The sequence below is a fragment of the Metarhizium acridum genome (genome assembly GCF_019434415.1).
Source record: "Metarhizium acridum strain ARSEF 324 chromosome Unknown scaffold_31, whole genome shotgun sequence".
Taxonomy (NCBI): Eukaryota; Fungi; Ascomycota; class Sordariomycetes; order Hypocreales; family Clavicipitaceae; genus Metarhizium; species Metarhizium acridum.
In genome coordinates, this window is record NW_027094018.1 from 1 (window position 1) to 14,199 (window position 14,199).

At 54.5% G+C, this 14,199-nt stretch overlaps 5 protein-coding genes across 5 annotated transcripts; 3 read left to right on the forward strand and 2 right to left on the reverse strand.

Annotated features, from left to right (window-relative positions):
- Positions 1 to 1,644: 1,644 nt before the first annotated feature.
- Positions 1,645 to 5,021, forward strand: J3458_004853 (uncharacterized protein). Its single transcript, XM_007810412.2, has one exon. The coding sequence runs from the start codon at positions 1,652 to 1,654 to the stop codon at positions 5,006 to 5,008; it is 3,357 nt and encodes a 1,118-aa protein (XP_007808603.2). The 5' UTR covers positions 1,645 to 1,651; the 3' UTR covers positions 5,009 to 5,021.
- Positions 5,022 to 5,320: 299 nt separating this feature from the next.
- Positions 5,321 to 6,166, reverse strand: J3458_004854 (uncharacterized protein; the record flags this gene model as incomplete). The annotated part of the gene is made up of 2 exons (XM_066118446.1): positions 5,321 to 6,027; positions 6,115 to 6,166. 2 exons carry the CDS (start codon positions 6,164 to 6,166, stop codon positions 5,321 to 5,323), a joined length of 759 nt encoding a protein of 252 aa, XP_065975966.1.
- A 622-nt stretch (positions 6,167 to 6,788) lies between these two features.
- J3458_004855 (uncharacterized protein) lies at positions 6,789 to 7,619 on the forward strand (the record flags this gene model as incomplete). The annotated part of the gene is made up of 4 exons (XM_066118447.1): positions 6,789 to 7,104; positions 7,191 to 7,201; positions 7,251 to 7,287; positions 7,358 to 7,619. 4 exons carry the CDS (start codon positions 6,789 to 6,791, stop codon positions 7,426 to 7,428), a joined length of 435 nt encoding a protein of 144 aa, XP_065975967.1. The 3' UTR covers positions 7,429 to 7,619.
- A 293-nt stretch (positions 7,620 to 7,912) lies between these two features.
- On the forward strand, positions 7,913 to 8,550 carry J3458_004856 (uncharacterized protein; the record flags this gene model as incomplete). The annotated part of the gene is made up of 2 exons (XM_007810410.2): positions 7,913 to 7,936; positions 8,020 to 8,550. 2 exons carry the CDS (start codon positions 7,913 to 7,915, stop codon positions 8,548 to 8,550), a joined length of 555 nt encoding a protein of 184 aa, XP_007808601.2.
- Positions 8,020 to 13,953, reverse strand: J3458_004857 (uncharacterized protein). Its single transcript, XM_066118448.1, has one exon. The coding sequence runs from the start codon at positions 12,369 to 12,371 to the stop codon at positions 9,564 to 9,566; it is 2,808 nt and encodes a 935-aa protein (XP_065975968.1). The 5' UTR covers positions 12,372 to 13,953; the 3' UTR covers positions 8,020 to 9,563.
- Positions 13,954 to 14,199: the final 246 nt, after the last annotated feature.

Here is a 14,199-nt window from a genome sequence, read left to right on the forward strand (position 1 = left end):
AACCAGGTCTGGCTGTGGTGCCAGCCTTGCTGGGCCGCAATATGGTCGTTGGTACTGGTCTACCGTCCCGCAGGCATCCAGGTCTGAAAGAGACGTGGTTGGCCAGGTTAACGGATTTGATGTGGCAAAAGGCCGCCGTGCTGGTATCTTCCCGAGGGTGCCAAACTGAGCATGGGCTGTGCAGAAACGACTCTTGCCAGGGCGGGATATAGCAGCGCCTCGTCGATGCCCTGACCAGACGTGGTTGCGTTGTAGCGACATGTTACTGTTACGCTGAGTAGTATAAGCGCATGTAGTGGCGGGCAGAAGAAAACAGCTCGCTGTTACAAAGTCAGTACGACACATGTTGCCAATAAAAGGGGGTGATGAGTTGTGAAGGTGAAATGGAATGGAGTAGTCACGCTCACATTGGTCCGAGTCGGCGCAGGGCCATTGGACTCTCAGCCTGGCTTCCCATGATGCCCAGAGGTAGTAGGAGATGTGTGAGCGTGAGGGACGAAGAGCCTGAGCGGTGATGTTTGCCATTGACATTAAATACGCCCGTGCGAATCTGCCTACACCCAACACAGACCAAATCCACGGAGAGCGGGACTGGTACCCCTATATTTATAAGATGATTGGATTTTCCGTAGCTTTAATGAACAACTCCGAGTTTATTCATTACAGGCCGATTCTGCAAGTCTCGACGGGAAACAAGAGTACGCGCATCTAAAGCCATGGAGAGTCCGAGAACAATCACGATGAACAATCTTGATGGCAAGACGCCTTCGTTAAGCATATGCAAATTGGTGGCCGGTGGGTACCCAATGAGTAGAGCTGTGGCGGCGCCACTGTGACGATGAGCAGCGTCTCAGGATATGGTGAGTGAAGAATGATGAAAGTTGGTTGGTATTGCCGAGTCTGCATTTGACAACTCGCAGATATAATGTCTGCTCTGGGTGCCTGGCTAAACGTACTCAGTACCTCGATTTACTTGGTAAGTAGCCCTCTTGATCCAGTACTGTATACCTAGGTACCTACTTGCTGTATTTCTGCTGCGCACTGCCGGTTAAGTCGCGGCAATGGAAGGAGCGATAGGTCGTGAGACATGAGGCACATGAGGCACTTGGTAACTCAAGCTCGAGCTCGAGCCTTGTCTGCGAGCGACCCATGGCCAAAAACACGCGCCACCGGACTGGGCCACATATAGAGACTTGCAGACTGAACCATCCCATCGTCGTCGGCAATCCAAACAAAGGCAACGCGGCCTACATTCGCCGCTCGACAATAACACAGCTTGATTGACTGACCCTTCACCTCACTATTGTGGCGCTTCACGTAAACGCACCTACGGCACTCAACGCTGTTATCGCCAGTCATTGGCTAAAGCTATTGTTGTTGCAAATACTCCGTACGCACATCCGAAGCTGCAACGGCACACACACCTGATCGCGTCCCAAGTCGTAGCGCCATACCGATCAATTACCACGAGCCACTGCGTCCAATGCTATGCCGACAATCGCGACTCCCAACGCTATCAACACGTAGTAGCACTCACCCAGCGCCCACGACAAATATGCAACCGCGTGCTGCCGCTGCTTGAGGCGCGCGTCACTGAGCACATCGCATCCAAGCCGCGGGCCGCAGACGGACTCACGCATCACACTTGCTCATGGACCGTGGCGGCGACACGGCGCCATCACGGCCGAATGGACGAGCGCAGCCGAATCAACTACATGTAAACCACGAGACCAGGAGGCCGCTGTTCTCCAACAATGCCCCGCGAAACACGGGCAATGGCCCTCAATCCACATCCGCTTCGGTCGGCCCTGGTGCAAGGCCCGGAGCTCTTGGGACAGTAGGTCATGCTGGGCCCGCGCGGCGAGCAAAATCAGATCCGCAGAGCATGGCGTCCGGCATCAGAAAAGCTCAAGAACACGTCGATCCGAATGCTAGCACCGCCAGCATACTCTCTCCGGGAGGCAGCCGAATACCCCGACCCAACATCTCAGGGCTTCAGCATCGGCGGCCGATTTCGTTGGCGGAAGCTTTTAAGCTAGCCCAAGAGGAGGAGGAGGAGGCTGAGCAAGAGCGACAACAAGGGGGCTCGCCGAGTCCAGCGCCACGAGTATGGCGAGCGCGGCCCGGACAGCCCCCGGACGAGACTCAAGCGCGAGAAATGATGGCCGAAGATCCTTTGCACAGCAGAGCACGAGCACGACAATATACAGAAGCCGGGGCGTCGGGTGTGCAGTCACTTAACGCGAAACCGCAAGCTACGGAGCTGGGAACAGACATATCTAAGAGAGGCAACGGCCCCAGCTTACAGGACCGCATAAACGAATGGAGAACAAAGTCGCGACCGAGCTCCGACTGGGCTGAGAAGTCTCCGGAATCCCTGGGAGATGCCAGTGGCGAGGCGCACCTTCCTGGATTGGTGCCCGGAATCGAAGATGTTCCCTTCCAATCCGTAGAATCCCCGGGTCGCAATGGTGCAATCTCGTCTGCATCAAAAGATTTTACATGGCAGGTGGACCATGATTTTACGGCTGGAGATTTGCAGGTGTCTGATAGCCCGCGAATAAAAGTAGGGAGTAACAGCAATAAGCCGTTTGCGAATCGCCCATCGATGTTGGATAGAATTGATATCAGGTCGCCTGCGCGGATTACTAGTCCTCGGACGAAAAATACCAAGCTGGACGAAATCCGAGGACGAGAACTCAATGTTGAAGGGGGCAGCCTCGCAGGACAATCAACTTTAACACCGCAGCATTCTCGAAGATATACCAAATTGGAAGAGATTCGGGCGAGAGAAACTGCGGCCGAAAAGCAGATACCTATACCTGATCGAAATCAACCACGGCCCAAGAACACCAGGTTGGATGAAATACGACTGCGCGAAGCAGAAGGCTTGTCAAGACGCGCCCTTGCCGCGGCCCGACTAGAGGAAATCAAGGAAAAGAACGCTATGACGAGGCCATTGTCGCCAGAAAAGGGCAAACCACGGATTGAAAATCGTCCCGAGATGCGACCACCTGCTCGCCCCAGATCAGCTCACTATGAGGGAGGAGAACATATTCCAGACACCCCAGTCACAGTGTTTAAGAGCCATCGCCCTAAGCAGGAGAATATCAACCCTGAGGAAACGGGGCCTACGCATGGCAGGGGTGTCGCTGCAGTGAAGCCGGATGTTAATGAACGTGACTTGCTGCGACGGCTGGCCCGCGCTGCCAGCTCGAGTCCGGCACCCGAACCAGTGAATAAACGTGCTCCTCTCACAGAGCGCCAGAAGCCAAACGAAAGTGAGAAGGTTGTGACAAAACCGACACTGGCGGGACGTTCCACAAACAATGGACGAAAATCAGCCCTCAGCTCTCACAATAAGGATGGTGAATCCTCACGACCAACTGTCGAATTTGCTGGCTTAAAACGCATCCCATCAACCGAATCAGCCAAGAGCAAACCATCAAGTATGCATTCAGAGTCGGATCCAACTGCTCGGATAGAGGCCGAGGCGAAGCTGTTTGCGCCGCGTGACGATTACTCCGAGCCGGGATCCGTACGAGCGCCGTCACCCGTGCCGGACAGTGATGAAGAGAAAGACGACGTGGCGGAGGCTACTCCCAAGCCACAAAAGCACGAGTTTCTGCATATGGAGACACCCCGGGTCACGGGTGCCTATGTTGAAACACCTGTCACGGCCAAAATGGGGAAAGTCAAGGAGGAGGAAGCGCAGGATATCAAGCCGTTGGAAGAGAAACTGAATGATCAAAGACAAGCACCGTCAAAGCCAGATGCCACCACATTATTTCGTGATAAGAAAACGAGTCTCGCGTGGCGGAATAAGGACGAAGACACGGCCTCTGAGCCTGGTGCAAGAGGGGAAATTGCAGGTGATTATGCTGCGGCATCTGCAGCACCTGCAGCAGGCAAAAAGCCTCGATCACGATCGTTACCTCGCAGTCGACCATCAGTGAGAAACTCAGCCAAACCGCCATCGGTCAAGGACGATCTACGCGAACTGCAGCGCAAGCACAACATTGAAGACTCAACCATGGATGACTTGGAAGACATATTGACTGGTCGAAAGCATGCATCACCAAAGCTGAAGGAGCTGCTAGAAGAATTACCTGTCAAGGCAGCAGACGAAATCGATGACGAGTTGAGAGCTGTGGAGGCAGAGATTCAGAAGCTGAAGCGAGAGAATTCAGAAGACAAGGATATGTCAGCGGGCGAAATGTCTTTGTATGACAAAATGAGCAAGAATCTCCGCACGGGACTCTCCAATATACATACTGCTAAGCTTGGCATCGGCAAACTCTACGACCAGGTTGCCCAAGCCGAAAAAGGGTCAACCACAGATGAGAACGAGCCAGGACCGTTGCAGCGTCAGAAACACCAACAGGCAAAGGACCAAAAGAATTTGCCCGATGTGTTGTGTCCAGAGTGCACGGCCAATCCAGAGCCAACCAGCTTGGCCTATCTTCGTTTCCCAATCCCTCGGCTCTTCTATACCAGTCCTCGATTTCGTCTTAGCTGGCTGGGCCTCGTCGTCGCAATTGTTTCACTTTGGTACGTGGTCGAGTCGGCTGTGTGTGGGAAGTACTGCCGACCCGCAGCGTGTACATCTACGCCGTGCGTGTATTCCTACGACGACCCAACGTTTGGCAATGCACTTCCTGTGAAAATAGACCAGTGGACGACGGGAGGAAACGGTCGGAAACTGGCAGCGTGGCTGCTGGAGGAAGTTGAAGACTGGGCGGCAGACATGGGAGACGCTCTATACGGACGGTCATTGGAAAACATATCAGTGGACCATCTGAGCGCGGCAAAAAGACGGCAGCACCGACGCAGACTACGGAAAAGAGGCCTCGTTAAGTCGCCGACAAAGGCCCCGCCAGACCAGACGGCGAAATGGGAGGCGTGGAGACGGTCGAGGCTAGAAAAGGAGCGATCACGCGACATGGGCGAGGACCCAGGCGATGGCTGGCTTGAAGAGAGCCTGGGAGGAGACGAACGGGTATGGTGAGAGATGTTGTGGCCCATTTTTCCCCGTGAGCGAGGGCATGAATGAATAAAAATTAGCTTTGCTAATTGGCGTTGGGATCTGTTGCCGTTGCGTATACCGGTAGGAACGGGCGTTTTTTGGGGAGGGGGGGCACAAAAGTATATATGTACATATATCCGTCTATGATGAACGAAGTAGCTTTTTTTGCCTTGTTCCAAACGCCAAAAACACCAAACCTCGCCATAGTCTGGAAAAGCAAAAAAAAAAAAAAAAAAAAAAAAAAAAAAAAAAAAAGGGAAAAAAGACGAAGAGGCGAAAATCCACGCCCAAATATCAATCCTCAAAACCGCCCCAGTCCTCGTCCTCCTCTCCCCCTTGTTCCTTCTCGTCACCGCTCTCCCTCGTTCCCCAAGGCAGCCTCTCGTCAGCATAGCTCTCAGAGGCCCTATTCCGCACGCTCTTGACAGGACTCGCCCTCAACGCATCCACCATGTCGCCCACCCTGCGCACCCATTCCTCCCTCGCCGCGGCGTCGTCGTCGTCGTCGTCGTCACCGTCGCCCGCTGCGCCCAGGGCCTTCTCCCTCTCCAGCTCGTCCACCCACAGATCCAGCACATGCAGCCTCAGCCCCAGCGACACGCCGTCCTCGTCGTCGGCATCAAAGGCCAGGCGCCTCCACACGTCGAGCATCTGCTCTACCTGCTCGCCGGCCCAGCCCCTGCCGCGCGCGAAGCGCACCTGCGCGGCGAACGCGCGCCGCACCAGCAGCAGGAACTTGTCCATGCGCAGGGCGTCAATCGACGCCCACTGCCGCGACAGCACGCCCCAGAAGCCGCTGGCAAAGGGGACGGCGCACGCCGCCGGCACGTCCAGCACCAGGTTGGCGAGGTCCGCCGCGAGCGCCTGCTGCGGCCGCGGCCGGTCCGTCATCCACAGCGCGTAGTACAGTCCTGTCCAGAGCTTGAGCGCGTCCGCGGCCGGCAGGCCCGTCCTCGACGACAGGTACGTCTGCAGCGCGGCGAGGGCGATTGCGTGCGCAGCTTGCGGTCTGTGAAGGGGGGGGTTTTGCTACCAAGTCAGAGGATGGTCGTGACGGGGAGGGGCGAGCGCGACGGGGGAGGTTTTACCGCTCGAGGCGAGGTTTTTGATAAACGGCATCTGGGATTCTGCGGCGGCCATGGTGACGCTGTCGTCGTCGTTGTCGACGGAATGTCGTAGTTTTTTTTCTTTCTTTGTTTTTTGGCAATGGCGATGCTGTGACGTCTTTTGAAGCTGTAAATTGTATGGAAGAAAAAAAAAGATTATTGTTGCAACCAGCGCCCCACTTCCCAGGTTGGGCTTATCTTATCGGAGCTGCTTGAGCTGGACTTGCACATGCGAGCTAGCAAAAGTGAATGAAATTACCTTTTGTGTTTGGGCCGTCGTGTAGCGCCGCCGCCCAGCCTCGACTCGAAATAGCCGAGGCCACGAGCTCGAGTGTATCACGCAGAGGGGCCGGCGGGTGTACATGGCTTTGCTGGATACGACTGCGAGTCCGCGGCGTCGGAAGAGCCTCGGTGTTGCCGCTGTGCCAGACGGGCCAAGGGGACGAGGCCTCCGCGAACAACTTGTCATGACGGTATGATTCCATATCGTCTACACCCACCCTGTTTTTGCGGGACGGCATGTTGTTTGTAAAAAGATGTCCCCGCCGTCCCCCTCCGCCTCTCTTCCCTGCCTCCCATCAACTACGTTTGCCTGACCGTGGCGGGAACAGAAGGAACCAAGTTCAGCCTTGCGAGAAAACGTGCGCCTGTTGCACATGGCGTTCCCCCTTGCGACCTCATCTTCGCCTGTATTCGAGGACTTGCCGTCTCCCAAGTACATGCCGTCTCCTCCGAGCTCGCCAGCCACTTCGCGCAATGAAGGGGACGAGCAGGGCAAGCAAGGTGGCGAGGACGGACGCCTGCTGCCGCACCAGAACCCATCGTATCAGGAGAATCTACGGATTCGCCAGCGCAACCTGCTTAGCACGCTGGATCATCTAGACGCCAAGCTGGAGCCGTTGCTGGATGTCGATACTGGCAAGGCGATTCCTGGGTTCCCCCAGACGCTGAGGGATATTGACAAGCTGGGGTGTACGTATTGTATTTATTGGATCGTTGTCCTCTTCTTGCTCTCTTTTTCTTCTCGTTGTGAAACTGACCGGGTTGGCGTGATGTAGACGACGAGGGGGTGAGAATTTTAAAGGCAGTGGGCCGAATCGGATGTTCATGGCGATGAGTACGACGTTCTGTACCGTGTGCGAAGATGGGCTGCGAGTAAGTTGTTTTATGTTCCTTTGTGGATGTTTCCTGTGTCGACCGCTGGTGCTGACTTTGGCGTGGGCAGCGAGGCCGACTGAGAACGAGATGCCGTGCGAGGGGGAGGACGCTCGGGAGGACAAGAAGACCACGGCGTAGTTGGCACATTGGGAAGCACAAGTACGTACTTTTTGGGTGCGTGTAGTTTTGCAATCTTGGGCGTGTCGTCGAGAATGTGCGGCAATGAGGCTTGGATTGCCAAGATGGATACACGGAAGCACGAGAGGGAACGGGCAGCGGATGTGAATGATACAACACCACATCCTTGCATCATCTCCGCCATCCCCGTGCCTCATAGTCTTAAACTGAGCCCGCGAAAAGATACCTGTATCACAGTTTGCAAATCGAACTCGACCTTTGTCATTCCACGGCACGGGAACCCAAAAGCCACCATCGACGGCATGCCGGCAGTTGGCCCCACATGCAGCCAGGCCCAAGACGCTCGCTCATGCACTCCACCCCTCCCCTCCCGCAGAAGCCGCCCCGCGGCAAGCCTGCCCCACCATCGTCACTTCCAACCGCTTCATCTCCAACCATCTACCTCTAACCTCCATCCAGCATCACCCCCAAAACCAAAGCAGCCATGTCCACCAAGCGCATCAGCAAAGTAATATGCCCCCCCAAGCCGTGTCCTCCTTCCACGCTTGCCCTCTCGCCCAAAAAAAAAAAAAAAAACTGACCCCTCAACAGGAATACGCCGAAATCTCGCAATCCCCCCCAGAGGGCTTCACCATCTCCCTCCCGCCCAACGAATCCATCCACACGTGGCAAATCACGCTCGTCCCGCCGCCCGCGTCGCCCTTCTACCCGGGCAAGTACGGCATCCTGTTCACCCTCCCCGTCGAGTACCCCTTCAAGCCGCCGGCCGTGCGCTTCACCACGCGCATCTACCACCCCCAACGTGACCAACGACTCCCTGGGCAACATCTGCCTGGGCATCCTCAAGCCCGAGAACTGGAAGCCCTCGACCAAGGTCGCCGCCGTGCTCGACGCCCTGCGCAACCTGCTCGTCGAGCCCCAGCCCGACGATCCGCTCGAGGAGAGGATCGCCGACGAGTACCGCAACGACCGGCCCGCCTGGGAGAGGAACGTCCGCCTGCACGTCGACAAGTACGCCCGCGGGGAGCCCGTCTTCCCCCCCGTCACCAAGTAGCCCGAGCCCGAGGGCCCGTAAACATGCGCTGCTGCTGCGAGAAGCGAGCGCAGCGAGGACACCAATAGAGCGAAACAGAGGATGCCTGTCACGAGAAAAACGAGCGGAGCGAGGACACAAGATGAGGACGTACTGTACATTGAGCTAGAACACCTGTATCAAATTGTTTGCCGCATCTAACCCCCCTGCTTGCTCCTTCATCTCAGACGGCCCGCTCCGTGAGCACGTTTCTTGCACACCGCAACCGCCTTTGCCGTTCCTACGTCAACTAGCCATTTAGATACCTTGGGGATAGGGGATACGAATCGCAAAGCCCCGTGCTTTACGGGCAATCACATCAACACAAAACAACTCCGCGTCGAATCCTCTGCTATTTTTCATCATCATCGGTGTCAATTAGCCCCGTTCTACCTATATAATATATATGCTGCCTTGACGCCCAGTTTGCTACCGTGCCAGATTCCTTTCTCTATCCAGAAACTGACAAAAGAAAAGGAAAAAAAAAAAAAGGAAAAACTTTGATACATTGCCCCGGTACCCATCTATGCACGCACGCCACAAGTACACCTTCCATGCGCTTCGCCTCAAAAGCAAGCCGCACAGATATGCATTTCAACATCACTCCATTATGCCAATAGCCACTGGCCACTAGCATGGCAACATTCCAACCCCAGCCTCACATTTTGATGCAGACGTAAACGTCATGAGTTATCAAACATAACCCACTTGGCTTTCGTGGTGTCTCCCCCAGCAGAGACAACTACTTGCGAAAGGGCCGGTGGTGAAGTAACGAACTTAAAAAAAAAGAGGTATGCATGTCATCCAGGAAAGAAATCACAACGCTTCATGAAAGTACCAACTCTCCTCGGCCAAGATCCGGGAAGAGAGATGTGTAAATCGGTACGGCCTCGAAAGACCCAAGAAGAAGAGAAAAGAACAGAACAAAAGAGGGGTATAAGTTGAAAATTTGTGATGCTCAATCACGTATTTAACCACGTTTGGAGCAGAAGAACAAGTCAAAAAAGAATGAGATAGTCGGGTGCGGCCCAGTTCAGTGTTGAGTCTGCGCTTCACAGCACAGTTAAACCTCTGCAGCTCTCAAGTTGGCACTCATTTTCCTCCCAAAAAGAGTGCCTTTGCGTGATACGGAACCCGACTCCACTTCAGTCAAGTTGCCGCTGAGGTCCGTCTTGTCGCGCTGCTGCAGGCTCTGTTCGAGCTCTTGCTTGGCCTTTTGACGCCTTTCCTGTCGGCGTTCGTCAATGGCTCCCTGACTAAGATGACCAAATCCGTTTCGTCGCTTAAAGCAAGCTTCCATGAGAGCATTGGCGTCCAACATTCGCCGAGGGATTGCCTGGACAACTCCAAACATTTCCATCGGATCCTTGACCGCCTTGATTTCGCTCTCGCCGGTCTTAAAAATCGCCAGTGCAATGCGGAAGAGTGTCTTGGAGCCCTCGTAGAAGAAGACATCCCAGACTCTCAGTGTTGTCTCGATGGGCAACGTACCAATATAGCAACTCATGAACCAAGCCGTCATGCACAACGTGATCGGAGGTAGACGATCTGTAGACAACCTTGGCTGTTCCCGTCGTCGCAAAATGGGCCTAGTTCTGCGTATAGATTTACTCGTGCTGGGCCTGCCCGTGGGAAGGTTTTCCAGTTCGCCACCAATCTTGTCCCATACCGCGGGCATCGTGTCACGCAGCTCCGTCATGAGCACGCCCAAGTCCACCTTTGACCCTTCCAGGCTCATGTCGTGTGTCCCCGGCAGGTAGATAATGGTGATGACATTCAACAACCAAAAACATTGCTCTTCTGTCTCCACGAACAGCAGCAAGAGTCCAGCCAGAAAATTTAAGCTCTGGCAGTAACCAATACGCGGATTATAAATGGAGAAGGCATGCAAGACACGGCGAAGAGATGTGATAATCGGTGGCTCATTCGAAGCAGCGGGAGGCGGCCCCGGGGCGCTTTCATCCCCAGAGGAACCCGTCATTGTCGATTGGCTGCTTCGCTCGCTGTTGGGCACAGACTGGAAATTTGCTGACGGCTTGAACTGAATATTGTCCGGGAACGTCCTGTGCAGGTCCCGTTCAATTGCCTCGACATCCACCTGTTTGGCCGACTTATGCAAGAGCCTTTCGTACAAGCCAGCGTGTTTAGCCAATATTGCCGGCCCACCGGCATAGTAGAACCACGCTGCTCCACGCCAATCGGGCGGTATCCCCTTCCTCACAAATCTCTTCGTCTTTGCATTTGGCGAGGGGAATCGAATGGGACGATCCGTCATCAGGGCACAGTCTTTGAGGTAGGCCACCCACTTCCGTCGTCTCCGAGCAATGTACACCGAGTATTCTGCGTTCCAAGCATCGTACTGTTCTCTAGTAATAGATTGATTGGCCTTCTTAAAGCCATATCGGTCACGTGAGCCAGGGTCCTCAGGCTGAACTGGCATCGACGTGGGCGTTGGGAGTGCAGGCTCTGGGGCTGGAGATGACAAGTTCACGGTCGTTTGAACTTCCTTTGCGGGGGCAGAGTCTGATGTTGTTGATGGCTCAGAATCAAGCGACTTCGCCGAGTCCCGTTTTTCCGGCATGTCTACGTCGGCCTTCCCAGCTATGGCCGCCACAGATGCTGTGAAAGCTGGGCTGGTAAAGATCATCTTTGATTGACGGATTTCGGTGTCTAGTGTGGAGCGAGCGGTTGGTAGCTGTGGTTCGAGGCTCCTCTCAGCAACAGGGAGGGTGAAGGGAATACTCGGAACAGCTGGAACTGATGGACCATCGGGTTCTGATACAGCAGTCATAGGTCTCGAATTCATGTTGCCTTCGCTTTCGGGATCATCGAAGTCACTTTCGTTTTCATCCTCATCATCCGCAAAGCCCTTTTCGTACATGCCCATAACATCTTCCAAGCTAGGCTCATCGGGGTTTTCGAGGGAGGTGACAGAGCTGTCTTTTGTAAGAACACTACTGCGCTCTGTGACAGCTGTACCAGGGGTTGTTGAGGCAGTGAGCTGGGATCTGAAACTAGAGCGCAATTCATCCCCGCTCGGCCAGGGAGCGGTCCCACCCGCGCCTGGGCTTGTTAGAGGTGTTGAAACGGGATACTCGGGGCGGCCAAGGACAGCAGGAGTCCGAGCGGCTGTAAGAGCTGGTGGACCAGTGACATTTCTTGCACGATGCCTTGGCTCAATGCACTCGCTATTTGCGTATGGCAATGGAGAGGCGTAGGTGGAAGATGACTTGACAGAGGAGGCAGAGGGACGTCTAGGCCGTTGCCACGGAGGTGTTTGTGGCAAGGGGTTCGCGAGGTCCAGGAAGCGGTCTGTGGGATTTGGCATGTTGGCCAATCGTGGCCTGACAGGGTCTGGACTATGAAGGCTTTCCGGTGGTCCAGCTTGACGTATTATGCTCTGCTTTCGGGGTCTTGAAAAGTTCTCGACCAGAGGGATGCCCTCTAATGAACGCATATCTGCCAAGGATGTTTTAGCTTTAATCGACCGACATGGTGATTCATTTCGAGGCTCTGGAGTGCCTATCCTTAGGCTGCGAGGGCTTCGCAAAGATGGAGATACAGCCGGTGCAGCTAGAGGGGGAAACGGCTGGGGTAGCATAGCCTCAGGCTGCACTGTCGGTGACACCCTAGAACCAGAGATTGGACTCTGATTTAGTAAATGTAGCCCATGAGAAAGCGAGTCCCATCGGGGCGAGACGGGCAGTGGAGGGATCTCAGGTAGCTGTGGCACTTTTTCTCGAGCAGATGTATCGACAGTCAGCGGCTTGATTCTTGAGGCGTACAAGGAACATTTCCGATTGCGAACGGTGTGTTGGCCAGGAGGAATTGGGCCTTCTTCATCGGACTGAGGCACCGCCATGGAGTCCATTGTGGCAGTCCAGTGCCTAGGACCGCGGAAGAAGCTTGCGGAGTCTCGTCACTTGAGTATTATGGTTGAATGTAGATGAGCTGTTCCCACAAGTGTTTTCGGGGTGAATTCGAGTAGTGAGAGTGATCGGTCTGTGTTGCATGGATGCGAGACTAGGTGCAGGAAGAACAAATAAAACGCCACTGTCTCAACACTCGACTATCGTTGAATCAAGGAACATACAATTCGCCATAGCCGGGAAGGTGCGCTCGCTCGGTGCTAGGCGGGAGACGATGAGTCTGGCTGAAAAGCGTGTGCCGTAGTAGATGAAGCCGGTATACTAATCGAATTGTCGAATAAGTCCGGAGGGAGAGCAAGAAGAGGAAAAGCGTAGTTGGTCAAAGGAGCGTTCGGCAGCAGTGGTCAGTCGAGCCTTGGTATGTTGAACAGCCTACAAAGTTAGGAAAGAGTGGAAGCTAGAGATTGCTTTTGTCGTATCTCTGCGAAAGCCGCGATGGCTGGTTGTAGAAAGGAAGGAGAGACGGGGAATCGAGGAGACGTTTCGACAAAAGAAGCGAAGACAGCGTTGGCGACTGAAGTGGGTTGCGACAAAGAGTGGCACCAGAATAGGACCAGCGAAATGCTGTGCCTTGGTATGTCGGAATGCGATACGTTCAATATTAAGCTTTGCCCTAAATTGAGGCTGTTGGGCAACCTGTAGTCGAGATTGGATGAAACGTTGAGCAGAGTAAAATTTGGTTGGGCAGACGAAAAGCCGCCGGTGCAAAGTTTCCTGCGGCAGCTAGTGAGGCTTATGGCCACAAAATCCCCATCACAAACCCAGGACCAAAGTCAAAGACGGGAGTTGAAAGAACGAGAGTGGCGGAACTCGGTAAAAGAGGACTCGGTCAGGGATGGTGAATATGCTGCGAAGCTCGAAGTGTTTGAAGTTTGGTGTTGCGGTGCCAGGCTGCGGCTGTGATGGGATATTCTTGCTCGACCCGGATGTCACGAGTGTCGATTCAAGACTATGGGCTGTAAATCAACAACAGCAGCAGCAGCAGCAACACCTGAACAGGTCAAAGGCACGACTAGCGTGTTGTCCACGGCGACGCTCTTGCAGCAATGTGGCTGAAGGAGACGGTTGCAACAGGCAAGACTCGAGAGTTGACAAACATACAGGATGGGATGCGGAGGAAGAAGTCTGCACGTCGAATCAAGCTCGATTCCTCCATCACTCGTCGGTGCTACAGACAAGGCATCAAGGGCACTAGTTCACGTTCGCTGCACGAGCGCACGAGATGATCAAATGCACCGTCAGCGCTGACATTTGGGGTCGGGTCTTGTTTATTTTGCCCAAACCGGAGAAGCAAAACTCAGCACTCAGCTAAGACAACAAGGGACAACTGTGGGCACGACGATGGAGGCACTGGAGACTGTGGACGATGTTTGGACGGATCAATTTCCAACTTCTCCATAGTACCGAGGACAAGATGGACGAGATGCTAGCTCCTGGGGCCAGGGCCATGACAAGCATGGACCGGATGCGTGGATCCCGCGGCACACAATCAAACGGTTCAAGTCATGGTCGACAAGGTCCAAGGAAAAGCAATAACGGTCAATAACACACTCGGGCAGGATCTGTGGGAGTACCGAGGGCTCCGTACCCTGTCGCCCGATGCCAATGTCGAGCTGGAGAGACAAGAAAATTGGCAACCTGCAGCTGGCTTCTGTAAGGGCGAGCCGGCCGTGTGTCCTCGGCTTCCATCCAGCCAGAGGATGAAGACGTCTTCGAATAGAATCTGCCTGAAGAGTGTTGTATATTCATTTCGGTGCCTGAGCAAGGACC

Bases quoted from the DNA above. Each gene is read 5' to 3' on its own strand.
- J3458_004853 (XM_007810412.2), top strand. From the start codon at position 1,652: ATGGACCGTGGCGGCGACACGGCGCCATCACGGCCGAATGGACGAGCG.
- J3458_004857 (XM_066118448.1), bottom strand. From the start codon at position 12,371: ATGGACTCCATGGCGGTGCCTCAGTCCGATGAAGAAGGCCCAATTCCT.